The following is a 15,991-nucleotide window of genomic DNA, read 5'->3' as shown; positions in this document are numbered from 1 at the left end:
TATTGTTTTTGTTTTATTTATCCTTGTAAGCCACTGTCTCTCCATTGCAACATTCTGCCTTTCCACATTCACAACTTTGTGTCTTTATGTTGAACTTACTGGGAGCACACCTTTATGCTTATTACTGCACTTCCTGCAGTTGTTATACTTAACGCATTCTCTTGATGTCTAGCACATTATTTTGTTCATACTACATGCACATTTAATGTAATCTTGCTTCGAACCCTCATATGTTGCTAAGAAGGAATCCGTCTTTTTTCTAATGTGAGCATGGGAGGAAACCTGTTTATATCTGTTTCTTGAGAGTTTTTTGCTTTTTTTTCTTTAAAAGATAGAATCTGCTTTCTACTCAGCAACTTCTCTGATGACAGATCGAAATCTCTTTCGGAAGTTTGAGTGCAAGATTTGAATGCCTAATGATGTTGCAGCATTCCATTTTTAAAAAATTACTTCATGAATTTATTTCTGGTATCATTAGTAAAGTCTGCCAATCTTTTAGTAGTAGTCACCATATTGTGCAATTACTGTTATGTTTGTGGTAAAACACAATAACCTTTCGTTTCTTTAGTCTGTAGATGTTGACTGGCCTCCAAAATTGGATGAATGAGTCATCGAGTATTCAATTGCTGGATAATCGTGCCCAATTATAGCTACAACCAAAAAAAAATTCAAATATATTGTTGGAACTGGTTTGCTTTGAAGAAAAATTTAAAAATAAGTTAACTTAATATTACCTGATGATTTGGTTGCAAAATAAATTCACAATGGCTTTTGGATCAAATAAAGAACTAATTTGAAAGATAATGGTAGTCTTACCATGCATGGTGTCCAAGCAAAGCATTTCTGGTTTTATTTGAAATAAATTAGCCCATCTTTTTTTTAATACATTCATTTTAGGTGAAGTGGTCTTGTGCATTCCTTGCATAATAGCTGGTAATTTGGCTTCCTGATTCAAAATAACAGCACTTCTTGGACTTGTGAAAATATTATCTGTTGCAATCAAATGTAGAACCATAAAGCAATCTGTATAATATTTGTAATATCTATGGGTGTAGGTTGTTACTTAAATGACACAGTGATGGGTATGTAAAAAGCATCTTCCAATCTTGTCAAACCAACTGCTTCACCAGCATTTAAAGGCTGAAGTAGCAAATATTACCTGAGGAAAACTTTGCACAGAGAGTAATAAGAACAAACACTATCTGTTATTTATGGCATGGGAAAAGATGTAAGTGAATTATGGCATTGTTTAAATATTTTCAGTCATGTCTCATTTAGTTAGCACTGCTTTAAAGAGACGTGCCATTTTACTTCGTACTGTCATGCCACAATCTCAGATTTTGTTTGGGTCTACCATGTATAAATTTTAGAATTAATGTTTCGGGGATGAACATTTTGTTGGCTTATTTTCATTGACTTGCTCTGTAGCAATTTGGTGCAAAAATTCAATTTTAAGAAGCAGAAAGTAAGCTAAATTTACTGGATTTTTAACTTGACCGTGTCTTGTTAGTAAATTAAACAGGTTTGATAATCCCTCTGCAGTGCTTATTTTCTGATTTAATGATATTATACCCTATCTCCAAGAATGGTTGTGATATAAAGCTGCATTATCATGTCATATAGAGTATGACCTGATGCAAGTATTATCCTGTTTTCCCTTTCACCTACCAAAGGACTTATTAACATACCCATAATTGTCTTGTGTGCACCACCCTACTTTCTTGCTGACTTCTCTGGTAATGGGGGCTAACCTTTGCCATTCTCCCACGTGGTTCTGCATCAAAAAGTGACTTGGTTCAGCTGATTGCAACATAAAATGTATGCACCGGCTGAAAATGATCATAGAGGTTGTTTCCTCCTTGAATTATAGGTGCCAGAGATCATTGTGCATTATCCACTGAATGGCTCAATTTCAAGTAGTAGCACAAAAAGTGATCAGGTGTTATCTCAGCCACTGTTACAGTAACACATTAAATTTATAACTTCCATTTTATTGCCATTTTTGTCACTTGAATGTTAGAGTTGCGAACTGACCTCCACTGCCTTTAATAGTATGATTTGTGTGTGATGTAATATATTTTCTAAAGTTAGTAACTTTAAGGGATTGAAACAAATCTACTTCAGTCTGTACAGCTGTCCAATGTATTTCCACATGCACAGTACTGTGGGAACCATGAAGGGGTAGCAGAATTTGAAAGAGAACTTGTATTGCATTCAAACAAACAAGGTCTTGCTTTCCCTAACTATTGGCACTAGTTTTTACTCAATTTTAAATTTTATCAATCCTATCTGTGGTAATGTTACATTGACTGGAATCGTCCAGCAGAAAGTAATGATTGCAATCAGACAGAATCAAACAAATTTTATTTAAAACATGTGGTAACTGTTACATTAACTTTATTTTATATGTTAAAGCATTTTGAACAGTGAAACACATCGATAGTGGGGAAGAACATTAAGTATGATATTTTTTATAAATCCATACTGCTACTATAAAGACTAATTACAGTAAGCAATTTTACATTCAAATTACCAAGGGTTATAAACTGAGAACTTTCCTTGCAAGTAGTTAGGCTGACACAGTCATTACAAACATTAAGGGAAGTCCCTTATATAAAAGTGTATTTACAGCTTTACAATGCAAAATCATAAGGTAAATATAAAATTTCTGATGGGCTATTTTACTGCTCGATTTGAGAACTTTTAACTCTGATCACAATTAATCAGTTTTGACCACACTATTAAAAAGATGATAATATAGTATTTTTGTTTGAAGCCTTATATAATCAAGCAATTGGTTGGAGGAACTAGGCAGGATCAGCAAGAAGTCCAAGATATCAAGACTTAGGTTTGCTAATTTACAAATGTATGCTTCTGTTAGTGCATACTAGTGTAAAGAAAATCCTGTGCTGCAAATGATGTCAACAGATGCCTGTAATCTGTCAATTGTTACCCACTAGAGAATATAAACACTTATTGTGGGGCCCCTAACTGCGTATCAGTGTTTTGTAGGACTTTCTAGGGAATGGGAGTTAACTAGAATTGTTCACAAATTTCTAGGAAGTTTGAAAAATGTTATTCATAGCACTTAGGCAGACAGCTCCTTCCTCAGCAAAGATCACCTCACCTACTGCCCCAATCTCCTGTGATTAAGGCAGTAATTGAAATCAGAGTACAACCGTAAGATCATAAGACTTAGGAGCAGTATTGGGCCATTCAGCCTATCAAGTTTGCCCACCAATTCAACCATGGCTACCTTATTATCCCTCTCAACCCCATTTGCCTGCTTTCTCCCGGTAACCTTTGACACCCTTGCTAATCAAGATCCTATTAACCTCCACTTTAAATATATCCAATAATTTGGCCTCCACAGCCATCTATGGCAAAGAATTCCACAGATTCACCACCATCTGATGAAAGAAATTCCTCTTCATCTCTGTTCTAAAGGTACATCCTCCTATCACAGAGGCTGTGCCAATCCTAGACTTCCCACTCGAGGAAAAATCCTTTCCACATCCAAATCCACCTAGGCCTTTCAATATTCGATAAGTTTCAGTGGATTCCAGCCTCTCCCCCCCCCCCCCCAATTCTTCTGAACTCCGGTGAGTACAGACCCACAGCCAAATGCTCCTCATATGTTAACCCTTTCATTCCTGGAATCATTCTCATAAACTGCCTCTGGACTCTCCTACACCAGCACATCCTTTCATAGACAAGAGGCCCAAAACTGCTCACAATTTATCAAGTGCAGTCTGACTAGTGCCTCATAAAACCTCAGCGTTACATCCATGTGTGATTAGGCGTTAGCTTAACCACCATTACAATAAAAAATTAAATTTATAACCTCCATAATACTGCTACTCTTTTCGCACTTGAACTGTTCTCTGGCACATATCTCCACATAGATGAAGAGTGACAAACTGCAATTTTCCCTCTAATTTACTGTATATCAATTCCATATACACAACACTGAATCCATAAAATTTACAGTAGTCTGGGGGAACAGGAGATATCAGGGTGGATAACTTGGGGCCATTTTTTTAAAATCACTGTGTGAAGTTCACAATCACCAGAAAACATTTTACTTGACAATTAAGCAAACACCTTACCAAAGATTACATCAAATTTTCAACACACATTCCTTGGTAGATGGGGAGCTGTTCATAAGATGATTCAAACATCATCCATAAACAGACTGTGTGGTATTTAGTGTCATCCACAATCATGTGGGAAAGTTTTAAGTTCCCTCAGTGTTGCATGGGGAACTACATCTTAAGAAATTGTCTCCTGTTCTCCCAGCACCACCACCATCTTCTGTCCTGTGCCACCCTAGCAAAGAAAACTCACTTACATGCATCAAGTTCTTAAAGCATTTTAACCATTACGTGCTGTACAATATAAGGGCAATATATTTGTCACTTTTTTCTTTCAATGATTAAACTACAGCCAGAATATCAGCAATTCAAAAGCAAAATTTAAAAAAACATGCCTGAAATCTGGAATTTAAAACAAAACACTGGAGTACATCTAGGAACAATTTCAGAAAGAAAATTAGTTTACATTTTGTAGAGATAAAAATGATTATTGTACATTCTGGGAATGAGTTCATGAGAGGATTCAGAAATCATTTTCTGCTGAAAAGTTATCAACGTGAAAGCTTTTCCTCCACAAATTCCACCTGACCCAAGTTATTCCAGTATTCTGTTTTTATCATGTCAGCAATTACATCCTCCCCTGAAACATACAAAATTTGTGTGCAAAGAATTGCAGCATAATACTCTATTGAAACAGCCATTGTTTCTTTGCCTTGAAGATTTATAAGGCGCAAGAAGATTATGTATTGTATAAACTATCACATCCTATTATTTATTTGAAATTGTTGGAGACATTACAAAACTTAAGGTCTCTTTTCAGTAGTCAAGGGGCTTTCTTTGATGCTTAAGCCTCAGTACTACCACTACTCTATTTTAGCCCTCTGTCTGACCTTCGTCAGTCAAAGTCAACCATGGATATCGTGTCCTAGCTGTCTAGAGAGGCAAGCTTGGCCGGTACAATACGGAGAGCAAGCTGTTGCCCATGTAGCAAATTTCCCCCTCTCCATGCAGCTGATGAACCCAAAGGAATGGCAGAGAGCGATACAGTTTGGTACCAGCAGCATCGCAGGAGTTACCAGCCAACATTGAACTCAATGTAGGACTGCCTTAAGGACTCCACCTCCAGATTTTTCCCCTCAGGATTTACTCACGAAGCCTTCCCCATGAGTGGGTATAGTCGCAAGGCAGTGGAGGTTTGAGGTTTGAGCCACCAGATAGAGCTTGAAGTCTGGAACTGCAAGCAATGCCTCATTTCAAAAGCCTTTTGGCATGATTCTAAGTACAGTATTCCCTTGTTTTATTTTCCCAAACAATTATAACTGAGGGACTATAATCCTTAAGCTTAAAACAAATTTCCAGCTGAATCCACTCGTATTAATTAATCCTTGCACTTGGTTGTGGTAGTTCTTGACCTCCACCAGCTAAGCATGCAAGACAGTGACCTTACCAAATCCCTTTTCAACTTGGACAATCAAATAAAGGTTACTGATGTTCAGATAGTCATCATTTTACAAGTCAATCTCGAAAAGGTTGACTGTGCATCTTCCACACCAAATGGCATGGCTTTACTCTAAACAAGATATCTGATGAAACAACAGAAACTGTTTTTGTTATCAATTATGGTGTTTGCTAATATAAAATTAAGCAAATTGACCTTATTAACAAAGACGCATTTTCCCCACACCATCAGTATAATCCTTGAGTTTTGGTTCTGGATAAGATTCTCGTTTGGTTTTGACACCTTTACAGGAAGGGTACTCTGAATGCTGACTTGGTTCAATTATATAACTACAATTATGTAAAAAGTGAAAATTTCTCTCTAATCTTTGACATTTTGCATGGATCCAGTCTGTAGGTTTAATTGGCTTGGCTGCTGACACAACATTACTGACCAAGGTTGTACATCCTTATTAATCTACAGATTCTTGCGTAGTTTCCCAACAGATTAGTAACACATTTCCTCTAATAAATAGTGTAGTACTTCATCCAGATTTTCTAATACTTCTCGGCTATCTGAGTTGCAGAAATCAAGTCACTTGGTTACATGCACCCACTAATTTTTCTATGCCTGCTTGCTATCTATACTTCCTTGATATACTTTCTTGCATTTCCTGTTTGGAGCATTAACTTGTTCACATCAGCAAGTCTCTTTTTGATCCTATTGGATCCACTTAAACCTGGCTTTCAAGGATGCACCAGACTTCTTAAAGCGAGGAATATACCTCCACGGTTGTCCTCTTCCTTCATTGAATTTTGGTTGTAAAACATATTTTTGCTATATCATACCCATGGGTGTTTTCTCTATGCCAGCATTTTTCATCTTCAACTTGAAATTTACACAATTTTGAGACAACATTTCATTTAAAATGTTTTATTCTTTCTATTCTCACCCTCTTCCATCTGTTTAGTTCCTGCTATTTCTATTTGAACAGTAAACCTGCATTTCTTACTCAACATGTGCAACTAGCAAAATCTTAAACAATCTGATGTTTTTGTTCCTGAGATCACATAGATACTTTGTATACACCAATCAAATTTAACTTTTCTTGACTCTTGCCTTTCTGAGAGAAATTTTCTCTCATAATAAATATCTGATCATTCGGGCTGCTTTGATTGACACAATGGACAAATTGAGAACTGAGGTGAAATTTTAAATATTTAAATTCTGAAAGGTTTCAGTGAATTTGTTTTCTAATTATTATTACTGAATATCAAAACCTACTTCATACAAAGCTCCAGTATACTTAGATCATGTTCAGCTGGCCACCAAATTGCTATGACCACAATAGAAGCTTAATTATTTCACTTAAGATTATACAAATGAATGTTAAAAAAAGAGGTCAAATATACATTCCTTGGTAACTAGGGAGCAGTTGACAGGATGATTCAAAAATAATCTGAGAGCACAAAATGTCCAGTACCATCCATAATTGATGTGCAAAACTTTTCAGAGCTCTGCTGGTATATCCTGACAGGCTGCATCAAAACGTTTGCTTTGAAACAAGCTTATTAATTCACTTGTATGACAATTCTTTCATCAAATTGCACTTGGTGACCAGGTGGGGATACTGCAGTAGCGTAGATAGGATTCATGTTGATATATTGTGTATTTAGAAAAAATATTATGTGTGACTAATGCACAAAAGTTAACATGCATTGCATTAATCATACAGTTAACAATTATTCTTTGATAGGAAAATAAGAAACAATGCAGATATTTAAAAATTGAAATATAACATTAATCGGGTGTTTTATACATCTCCGTGCATTAAAGAAATGAATTTGAGTGATGTTTCTATAATCAAGCTCAACCATTGACAGCAAATGATTTTTCCAAGGTGTTCTTTTTGTTTTACTTAGGGCAAATTCATTCTCCAGAAGTTTTCTTCCACCATGAAATTCAGATCTGCATGGTCTGAGGTTATTGAATTTAAACAATCAGTACCTTCAGCTCCACCAGAACTAAACATATCACTTATTGGTAGGCTTCCATTAAAAGCTAGGTCCTTGTTGAAGTCTCTAAGGACACTATCAATATGCATGCCAACAGGCATTTGCGAATTTGGTTGAGTAGTCTTGATAGCAGCATTGTTTCCCATGGTATTTTTTGATAAATGCACACTCTGAATGGATGAAGATGGTTGTTGATTTGATGGTTTCCATAGAACTGGCATGGATACTGCTCCATCACAGTTTGTACTAATCAAATGCATGTCATTATCGTCAATGTTGTTATTGGAAAGCATTTGCATACTAATGTGAGGGGTTTGATTGGCAATCGTTTCCGCGGTGCTGAAAACAACAGGCTGTTGAATCTGCTGAGTTGCAATGCCATTGCTGGTGGTATCCTGTCTGAACCCCATTGAATGTAACAGACAATTTTGGGAGGGAGGGTCTAAACATTTCAGCACATCTTCATCGAGAACTGGCAATGAATTACCATTTTCAGGAGGGTGAACTTGCAAATCCATTTTGCAATCTGAAGGTATTTGAGGCCAACTTTGACCACCAGCTCTTGCTATGGTTGTCGGTACCATTGTTGGCTGGCCAGAAGGGAAGATCTGGTTTGAATTTGTGGGAACTGTACAGTGAAAAATATTATGATTATGGCTCTTGGAATGCTGCTGCTGTGTTGGTATTGCATGCACCTGTTGTAGTCCAGTAAATGGATGAGGCTCTATGAAACAAGGAACAAAAATTATTAATGTGTTGTCATATGACATAGAAATGATGAAACCTTTTAACAAGCTTTTTGGAATCCCAGCAACAATGTTGAAACTGCTCAAGTACCCATCATTTATTGACTAAAAAAATAAGCAGAAGGTAACATTTCACTTGAAATGTGCAGCATCAGTCTGGTTTTCTTGCTTTAATAACAAGGAAATAAGCACAGTTTAAAATAAAATGGATACCTTCCAAATTGAATGTACAGGTGTAAAGGACTATTACTGTAGTATCTCAAAGTTACATTTACTATGTTGCAGGTAAGTTACTTAGGTTAAAAACCTCATTTCAAAAATTCATTTGCTTTGGTACTACTCATTTCCTGTTCTAATGACTAATTGCAAAATATTTTTCAAGTTCTTTTCATTGGAAAATAATCAACTTTTTACTGATAGACTTATGAAGTGAACACAAAGATTCTGCAGAAGCTGGAAATCCAGGGCAACACACAAAAATTGCTGGAGGGGCTCAGGTCAGGCAGCATCTATATCTATGGAGGGGAATAAGCAGTTAACGCTTCAGACAGAGAGCCTTCAGCGGGACAGTTGGGGCGATGGGGGAGAGAAGAGAAGCCAGGATAATAAAGTGGTGTGAGGGAAAGAAGTTCCTTCAGCGTTTTGCATGTGTTGCTGTTATCAGGTGAGATAGATTAGATTTTATTACAAATTCTAGAAAAGAAAAAAAAACGTATTTACAATGTTAGTACATCGGTTAGAATGGAAAAGTTCTGAATTTAATTTTTGATGCAAACTAGTACCACACACTCAAAAAGCAATTTGCATTTATTGATGTAACTCCTACCTTGTTTAATTGTCTTTGAGGGTGCATACAGTCTTCCAGAAGGCACACCAGCTGAGACTTTACTTGATCTGTTTCGACTAGATTGGTCGTCTATGGTATTTGCTAATAAACATTAGAATACAGTTAGGTTCTGAAGTTTTGTCTAATGTGCCAACACAATTGAACATTAACATAGCTGTCTATTCATATGAGTAGACACAATATTCCATCATCCACTATGATAAAATATTTTCACAGTTCGTGGATATGACATTACATTCAACTTGTGTATCAAACAAGTCAAAATATTGTCTAAATTATGCCACACCTATTATTACTTTCCACCGATAGCAGAAATATCGTGGTTAGCATGATGCTATTACAGCTCACGGCTTTGGGGTTTGGTGTTCAATTCCAGCGCTGTCTGCAAGGAGTTTCTACATTCTCCCTGTGATCACATGGATTTCCTCTGGGTGCTCTAGTTTCCTCCCACAGTCAAAAGCCATATCAGTTATTAGCTTAACTGGTCATTGTAAATTGTCCTGTGATTAGGCCAGAGTCAGATAGGTGGGTTGCTGGGCAACACGGCTCGCTGGGCTGAAAGGGCCCGTTCTGCACTGTATCTTTAAATAAAAATACCATTGACTGGACTTAACTTCTTTCAAAAATATCCTTTGTTAGCATAACACAGCACATTGTTTGACAATGCTGTTAATTACAAAAGCATATAAAAGTAGTGCTTGGACCAAAGTGTAATGAGGGGTGACCATATAGAAATGCTTAAGGTCATAAGAGGCAAAAATAAGATGGATGACAACAGTCTTTTCTCCAGGATGGAGAGTCCAAAACTAAGGGGCATAGATTTACATATGAGGGGCAACTTCTTCCGCACAAAGAGAGCGGTGAGTATATGGAAAGAGTTGCCAGAGGAAGTGATTGAGGTACTGTATCATTTAAGAAGCATTTGGATAAATATGTGGAGGGGCGGGGCTTATACGGACCAAATGCAGGAAATTGGGACTAGCGGAGTGGGCACCATGTCAGCACGGACTTGTAGGGCTGATTGGCCTGCTTCTGTGCTGTAATGCTCAGTAGGTTCCCTTTTTGAAACAGGTCATGATGCATTTCTGATGCAAGTTATTCTACTGGGAAACAGGATACCAAGGTTAGGCATCTTCCAGGTTTAAACACAAGTGTGGGTCTCCAAAGGCAAATGGGCAGAAACCAACAAATGAGCAGCCCAGCTCTTTTAGCTAAGAAACTGGATGTGCCTCAAAGTCAGGTGCTTTTCTTTTATGTTTTACTTTTGCAAGAAAGGCTGGCAAAGCACATCCCAAGCAGCGTCTATAATGCCCAGCCATTTGCTTCTTACAAAACTCAAACTGTATTGATGGGGTAAAGAATGAGAAACTAAAGCTTGTATAGCCAGTGTCCCACTTATGAGGCCAAGATGTCAATGTGATATAAACTTGTCTGTGTTTGGGCTCTTTGTTACTGTATATGGCGGCAGTAGTCACTGACACTGCAAGCATAATGTGTTGGAGGAACTTGATAGGTCCAGCAGTGTCTGTGGGAGGAAATAAATCGTTGATGTTTCAGTTGAAACATCAGGACTGAGACCAGAGAGGTGAGATGGCCAGTATAGAGGAGTAGGAGAGTGACGAGAACACATCCAGAAGCAATTGGTGGCCAGAGGAGGGGTTTAAAGTGACAGGCAGGTAATGCCAGGTAGGAGAGGTGAGCAGGGCTGGAGCTGGAAGTCTGTAAGCAGATAGTTGGAGGCAGAGAATAAGAGGGAAAGAAATATAATATCTGGATTTAGATTAGTAAAGGAGGTGAGAATAGAACATTGGAGAAGTGAATGACTGTTGGGATCAGGTGGGAGACAGGCGGTGGTGGGGGAGAACTTGTGTGTGAAGTGGGTTGATAGAGCCAGGAAGTGAAAGGAGATGAAGGCAAGTGTGGGTGAACCAGAATAGCGAGGTCAGAGTGGGAAGGGAGACAAAAATGGGAGGACCAGATGAGGAGAGGGAGAAGAGTTGGGTGGGGCAAGAGGGAAATAAAAGAGGGAATTTACCCAAGGCTGGAAAACTCAATATTCATGCCATTGGGTTACAGACTGTAGACTACCCAGGCAGAATACAATCCAGTTTAGATTGGGCTTCACACTGGTAGTAGAGAAGGCCAAAGATGGGAAGGGGACGGATGTTGAAATGGGCTGCAATTGGGAGCTCAGAGTGGACATTGTGGACTGAGTGGAGGTGCTCTGTGAAACCGTTGCCGAGTGTGTTCTTGGTCTTGATGATGTAGAGGAGGCAACATCAGGAGCACTCAATGCAGTAGACAAGTTTGGCAGAGATGCAGGTGAATCTTTGCTTCAGCTGGAAGAACTGTTTAGGTCCTTGGATGGTGGTGAGGGAGGAGATGCAAGGGCAAGTGTTAAGGGCTAGTGGTGGGATTGTGTTGCAGCTGGCTAACTCAGGTATCTGCATTTACCAAAAAAAAAAAACTGCCAGAAGAACTCAGTAATCAAGCAGAATCTGTGAAGTCAAAGAGTCTCCACCAATGTTGGAACCCACCAAGTTCCTTTTCTGCTCCAGACTTAAGCAACTGATCTGCACTTACAGTACCAAACCAGAATAAAGGCAAGTCAGATACCCAGCTTAGGAAGACAACTTAATTTTGTTTGCACTTCCATTGATAAATATACAATGAACAGGTATCTTCTTAATCCTCCTTTACTTCATAATAATGCAGCCAGTTTCATTAGGCAAAAAGCCAGAAAGTACACAACAGAACTAAAAGTTGTTTTGTTTCAGTATCAGAATGTAATTATAATCTAATTTACGTAAACTCCTCTCAGAAATGTGGAACATTAAATGCCAGGATGAGAAAGGGTTGTAATACAATACAAGATTCTTCTGGGATGTGATATTTACAGCTCACAGAAGACAGCTAAACATCATCCCCAACTAAAAATGAAGACTCTTTGCACGTGCTATTTAATGTATTCCTTACCTGGTACCCAATCCTGCATCATTTTATGGAAAACATCAGCTGTCCTCTTTCTTTTTTCATAAAAATGGTTATCTGTAAAAATAAGTGCAATGGAATTGTAAGAATGGAACATAGTCCTCAAGATAAAAGCATCATTAAAATCCCAAACATTTTGTGGGCTTAAACAATGTGCCTTTATAAAGCACATTTGACATAGAAACTGTCTTCACAGGAATATTATCAAACAAAATTTGGCACCAAACTGTATTTCTTTTAATCAAAAATCTGGAGCATTTTTGGTAAAGCCATCTTTACTGGTGCTAATTACCGTTGAATGAGCGGCTCTCTCTAAAGGTTTCTTGTAGTGAAAATATTTCCACACCTCTAGGAGGGAAAATCATCCAGTTGCTTGGTTGATTACATCATTAATACCTTGTCCTTCTATGTGGAAGGGTCACAGATTTTGGGATGTTATCAAAAGCAGCCTTGCCAAGTTACAGTAGTGCATATCATATATGGTATACATTGTGACCAAAATATGCTAGTGGTGGGATGAATGGAGGCTTAACATCCTGCAGAATGCAATTCATGTGATGTAATCATGAGGCAAGTTCATGATTTCCTGTCACTTCTGCTTTATAGTTCATAGAAAGTCCTTAAAGAGTCAGAAAGCAAGTTCCATATGCTCCAGTTTTACTACAGTATCTCAGTGGCTTACTCAGTTATATTTCTTATCAATTGTATCTCAAATTGAATTGGATTGACTGTATTTCTTACATCCTTCACATACATGAGTAAAATTCTTTACATTACATCTCTTAATGTGCAATGTGCAAATTATAGTAATTTGTAATAAATAGTATGCACAGTAAGATAGATAACAGAACAGTCAATATAGCTTAGAAATACAATAGCATCAGCATGAATTAATCAGTCTGATGGCCTGGTGGAGAAAGCTGTCCCGAAGGTGTTAATATTGTGGATTCAGCCACTGAATATGAAGGGGAAATGAACACTTTACACTCAAAGGAAAAAAGATGATCAAATACTTGCATGCCACCAAGTTGTCACTTGAATGCTGCTCAACATCATTTATAGTTGAGGAGTGAGGGTGTTAGTGAGTGGTTAGTAAACTGCACTCTCTATAGAATCATTAATTCCAAAACTGCGCATTGCAAGATGGCCCTGGTGTGTCGATGAATGGTTAAATCTGGATGGAGTTGATGGATATGTGGGGATTAACAAAGGGGTTTAATTGTCAGCCCAGACTTTGTGCGTCAATGAGCCTAGTTCCTAACTCAAGAGACATCCTAGTTAAATTAGCCCTGAGGAAAGTGGGAGGTATTTATCTGTCATCAGAATTCTCAAAGTTCAAAATAAATTTATCATCAAAGTACATATATGTCACCATATACTACCCTGAGATTCATTTTCCTGCGGGTATTCGCGGTAAGTACAAACAACCATAATGGAACCACACACAAGAAGATGGACAAACAACCAATGTGCAAAAGAAGATAAACCGTGCAAATACAAAAAAAGCAAGCAAAATAATAATAATAAATATCAAGATCATGGGATGAAGAGTCCTTGACACAGAGTCCATAGGATGTGGGAACAGTTCAGTGAGTGAAGTTACACCTCTGGTTCAAAAGCCTGATGGTTGAGGGTTAATAACTGTTCCTGAACCTGGTGGTGTGGGTCCCGAGGCCCCTGTACCACCTTCTTGATGGTTGAGAGGTAATAACTGTTCCTGAACCTGGTCGGTGTGGGTCCCGAGGCCCCTGTACCTCCTGCCTGATGGTTGAGGGGTAATAACTGTTCCTGAATCTGGAGGTGTGGGTCCCGAGGCCCCTGTACCTCCTGCCTGATGGTTGAGGGGTAATAACCATTCCTGAACCTGGAGGTGTGGGTCCTGAGGACCCTGTACCTCCTTCCTGATGGCAGCAGCAAGAAAAGAGCATAGCCTGGGTGGATGGTGGGGGTCCTTGAGGATGGATGCTGCTTTCCTGCGACAGCACTCCCTGTAGATATGCTTAATGGTGAGGAATTAAGTTCTGCTTTGATGGTCTCCAAATTTAAATAATTTGTCAGCACTTGATTCAACTTCTCGTAAAATTACATGAAATCAGATGAAGTGGTGGAATAGTGAAATAAAATATAAGAGGCATAGATATATTAGATATTCAGCTATTTTTCCAGGTAATGAGTCAAAAACTAGAGGATATAGATTTACAATGAGAGGAGAAGGACTTAATAGGGATCTGAGGGCCAGCTTTTTCTATACAGAGGGTACATAGAACAAGGTGTCAGAGAAAATGGTAAAGCCAGGTACAATTGCAACAATCAGGAAAGGTTTGAGGGACGTGAGCCAAACTCAGGCAAATGGAATCCGTATAGGTAAGCATCTTGGCCAGCATGTCCAAGTTGAGCTGCAAGGTTTGTTTGCATATTGTAGAACTCTGTGAATGCAGAAATCTACCTCTTTCGTCTGGAAGGTATCTGAACTCCATAGGCTCACTGACTTCTTGATCTGAAGGTCTGCGAAGTTGCATTTTCACTGATACAGGCTCAGTGATATTACTTTGACAATATGCTGGTGTCCGAAAGACAATAGCGACCTGCCGATGTACATCAGCTTGTGAAAATGAACCTTTGGCCTCCCACTTTGAAGTAAAGAAACGAACTTCAATGTCATCTATAGACATAAATATGAAAAAAAATCATCAGTACTATGTACAAACAATGCTGACTCAATATGATTTTAATTTTGCTGTTCATAATTAGTGATCAATATCCAGCTGTATTTTCTTCCTTTGGTTTTATAAAATACACTTTCTATTCCTTTTTGCCACGGTGGTAGTTACAATTTACTAATTTGAAGATACCCATTAACAAGGTCGGTTGAAATAAATAGATGACAGATTATGAAGAACATTTGTAAGTATCTTTGTATTTGGCAGTGTTCAATCTCTTTACTAGTATTTTAGACTGAAGAAAATAAAAAGTATCCTGACCAGTTTTTCAGCTTCCAGCCCCACGTTCATAATTTATTTTGCAAATGAACTTTTAATTTGGTTGAAAAGCTGGGATTGAAATAATCAGACACTTGACTGGATAGCTGCCAATGTAATATTCATGGTGGCATTAACCAAATTAGTACCCCCAATAGCCTTTACTGCATGACCAAATACCTTACTGTCACTGGGTACAACCGTTAAAACAGATACTTGGTTGACATGAAAGTGTACAGCTCTTTTCACAAAACAGTAGGTGTGATCACTTTAAAGAAAATTGGATTATTTCTACTACCACTGACCACTTCAGAAAAAGTAATTACTGCAGTCAAAGTAATTCTGAGGAAAAATTTCCCTTTAAGAATGAAATCACTCATGTTGATGTAAAAGTAAAGTAAATATCCTCATGTTCACTTCCCATAATATACAACAGTGTTTCCCAAAGTGGGTTATAATACCCCCCCACAGCAGTGGGAGTTTCTAAGGGGGGGGGGAGACAATAAAGTTAAAGGGGGCAGTGTGGGGTGTGCTCAGCAGCAGGGGGGCATCTGAGGGTTTATAGCCTTAATTTAAGAAATTAATTATTTATTATAAGCATTTGATCTTCAGTGTCTCATATATGACTACAATGATCACATAATCACCTCACCGTTTGCTGATCCACCATACTGTTAGATTTTGCTCGAAGCGTGTTATAGTTGTTGAAGTACAAAGTGACACTTCTGTATTTAGCATATCATGGGAAATCTGGACTGAAGAAATTGTGTTATTTCTGGGCCCGACCCACACATTATTGCTGTTCACTACTGTAGTACTATGATACCCATACTTTAATCACATTGGGACGCAGTTCCTGTGAACTAGGGTATGGTGGTCAAT

At 38.1% G+C, this 15,991-nt stretch overlaps 2 protein-coding genes across 4 annotated transcripts in view; one reads left to right on the top strand and one right to left on the bottom strand.

Annotated features, from left to right (window-relative positions):
- The window catches only part of pus10 (pseudouridine synthase 10), a 54,427-nt gene extending 52,894 nt beyond the window's left edge, over positions 1–1,533 (top strand). For all 3 annotated transcript variants that reach the window (XM_072265285.1, XM_072265284.1, XM_072265283.1), the window contains exon 18: positions 569–1,533. In XM_072265285.1, the coding sequence (XP_072121386.1) occupies positions 569–607 (39 nt within the window). In that variant the 3' untranslated portion in view covers positions 608–1,533. The remainder of the gene's footprint in view (positions 1–568) is intronic.
- Positions 1,534–2,396: 863 nt separating this feature from the next.
- Positions 2,397–15,991, bottom strand: part of rel (v-rel avian reticuloendotheliosis viral oncogene homolog) — a 55,969-nt gene continuing 42,374 nt past the window's right edge. The window contains exons 8-11 of the mRNA XM_072265282.1: positions 14,578–14,793; positions 12,117–12,188; positions 9,120–9,221; positions 2,397–8,271 (exon numbers count right to left, since the gene is read on the bottom strand). Coding sequence (XP_072121383.1) covers positions 7,451–8,271; positions 9,120–9,221; positions 12,117–12,188; positions 14,578–14,793 — 1,211 coding nt within the window. The 3' untranslated portion in view covers positions 2,397–7,450. The remainder of the gene's footprint in view (positions 8,272–9,119; positions 9,222–12,116; positions 12,189–14,577; positions 14,794–15,991) is intronic.

The sequence above is a fragment of the Mobula birostris genome, chromosome 8 (assembly GCF_030028105.1).
Source record: "Mobula birostris isolate sMobBir1 chromosome 8, sMobBir1.hap1, whole genome shotgun sequence".
In the NCBI taxonomy this organism is placed as follows: Eukaryota; Metazoa; Chordata; class Chondrichthyes; order Myliobatiformes; family Myliobatidae; genus Mobula; species Mobula birostris.
The sequence above is the reverse complement of the archived record's forward strand: the minus strand, read 5'-3'. Positions and strand labels throughout refer to the sequence as shown.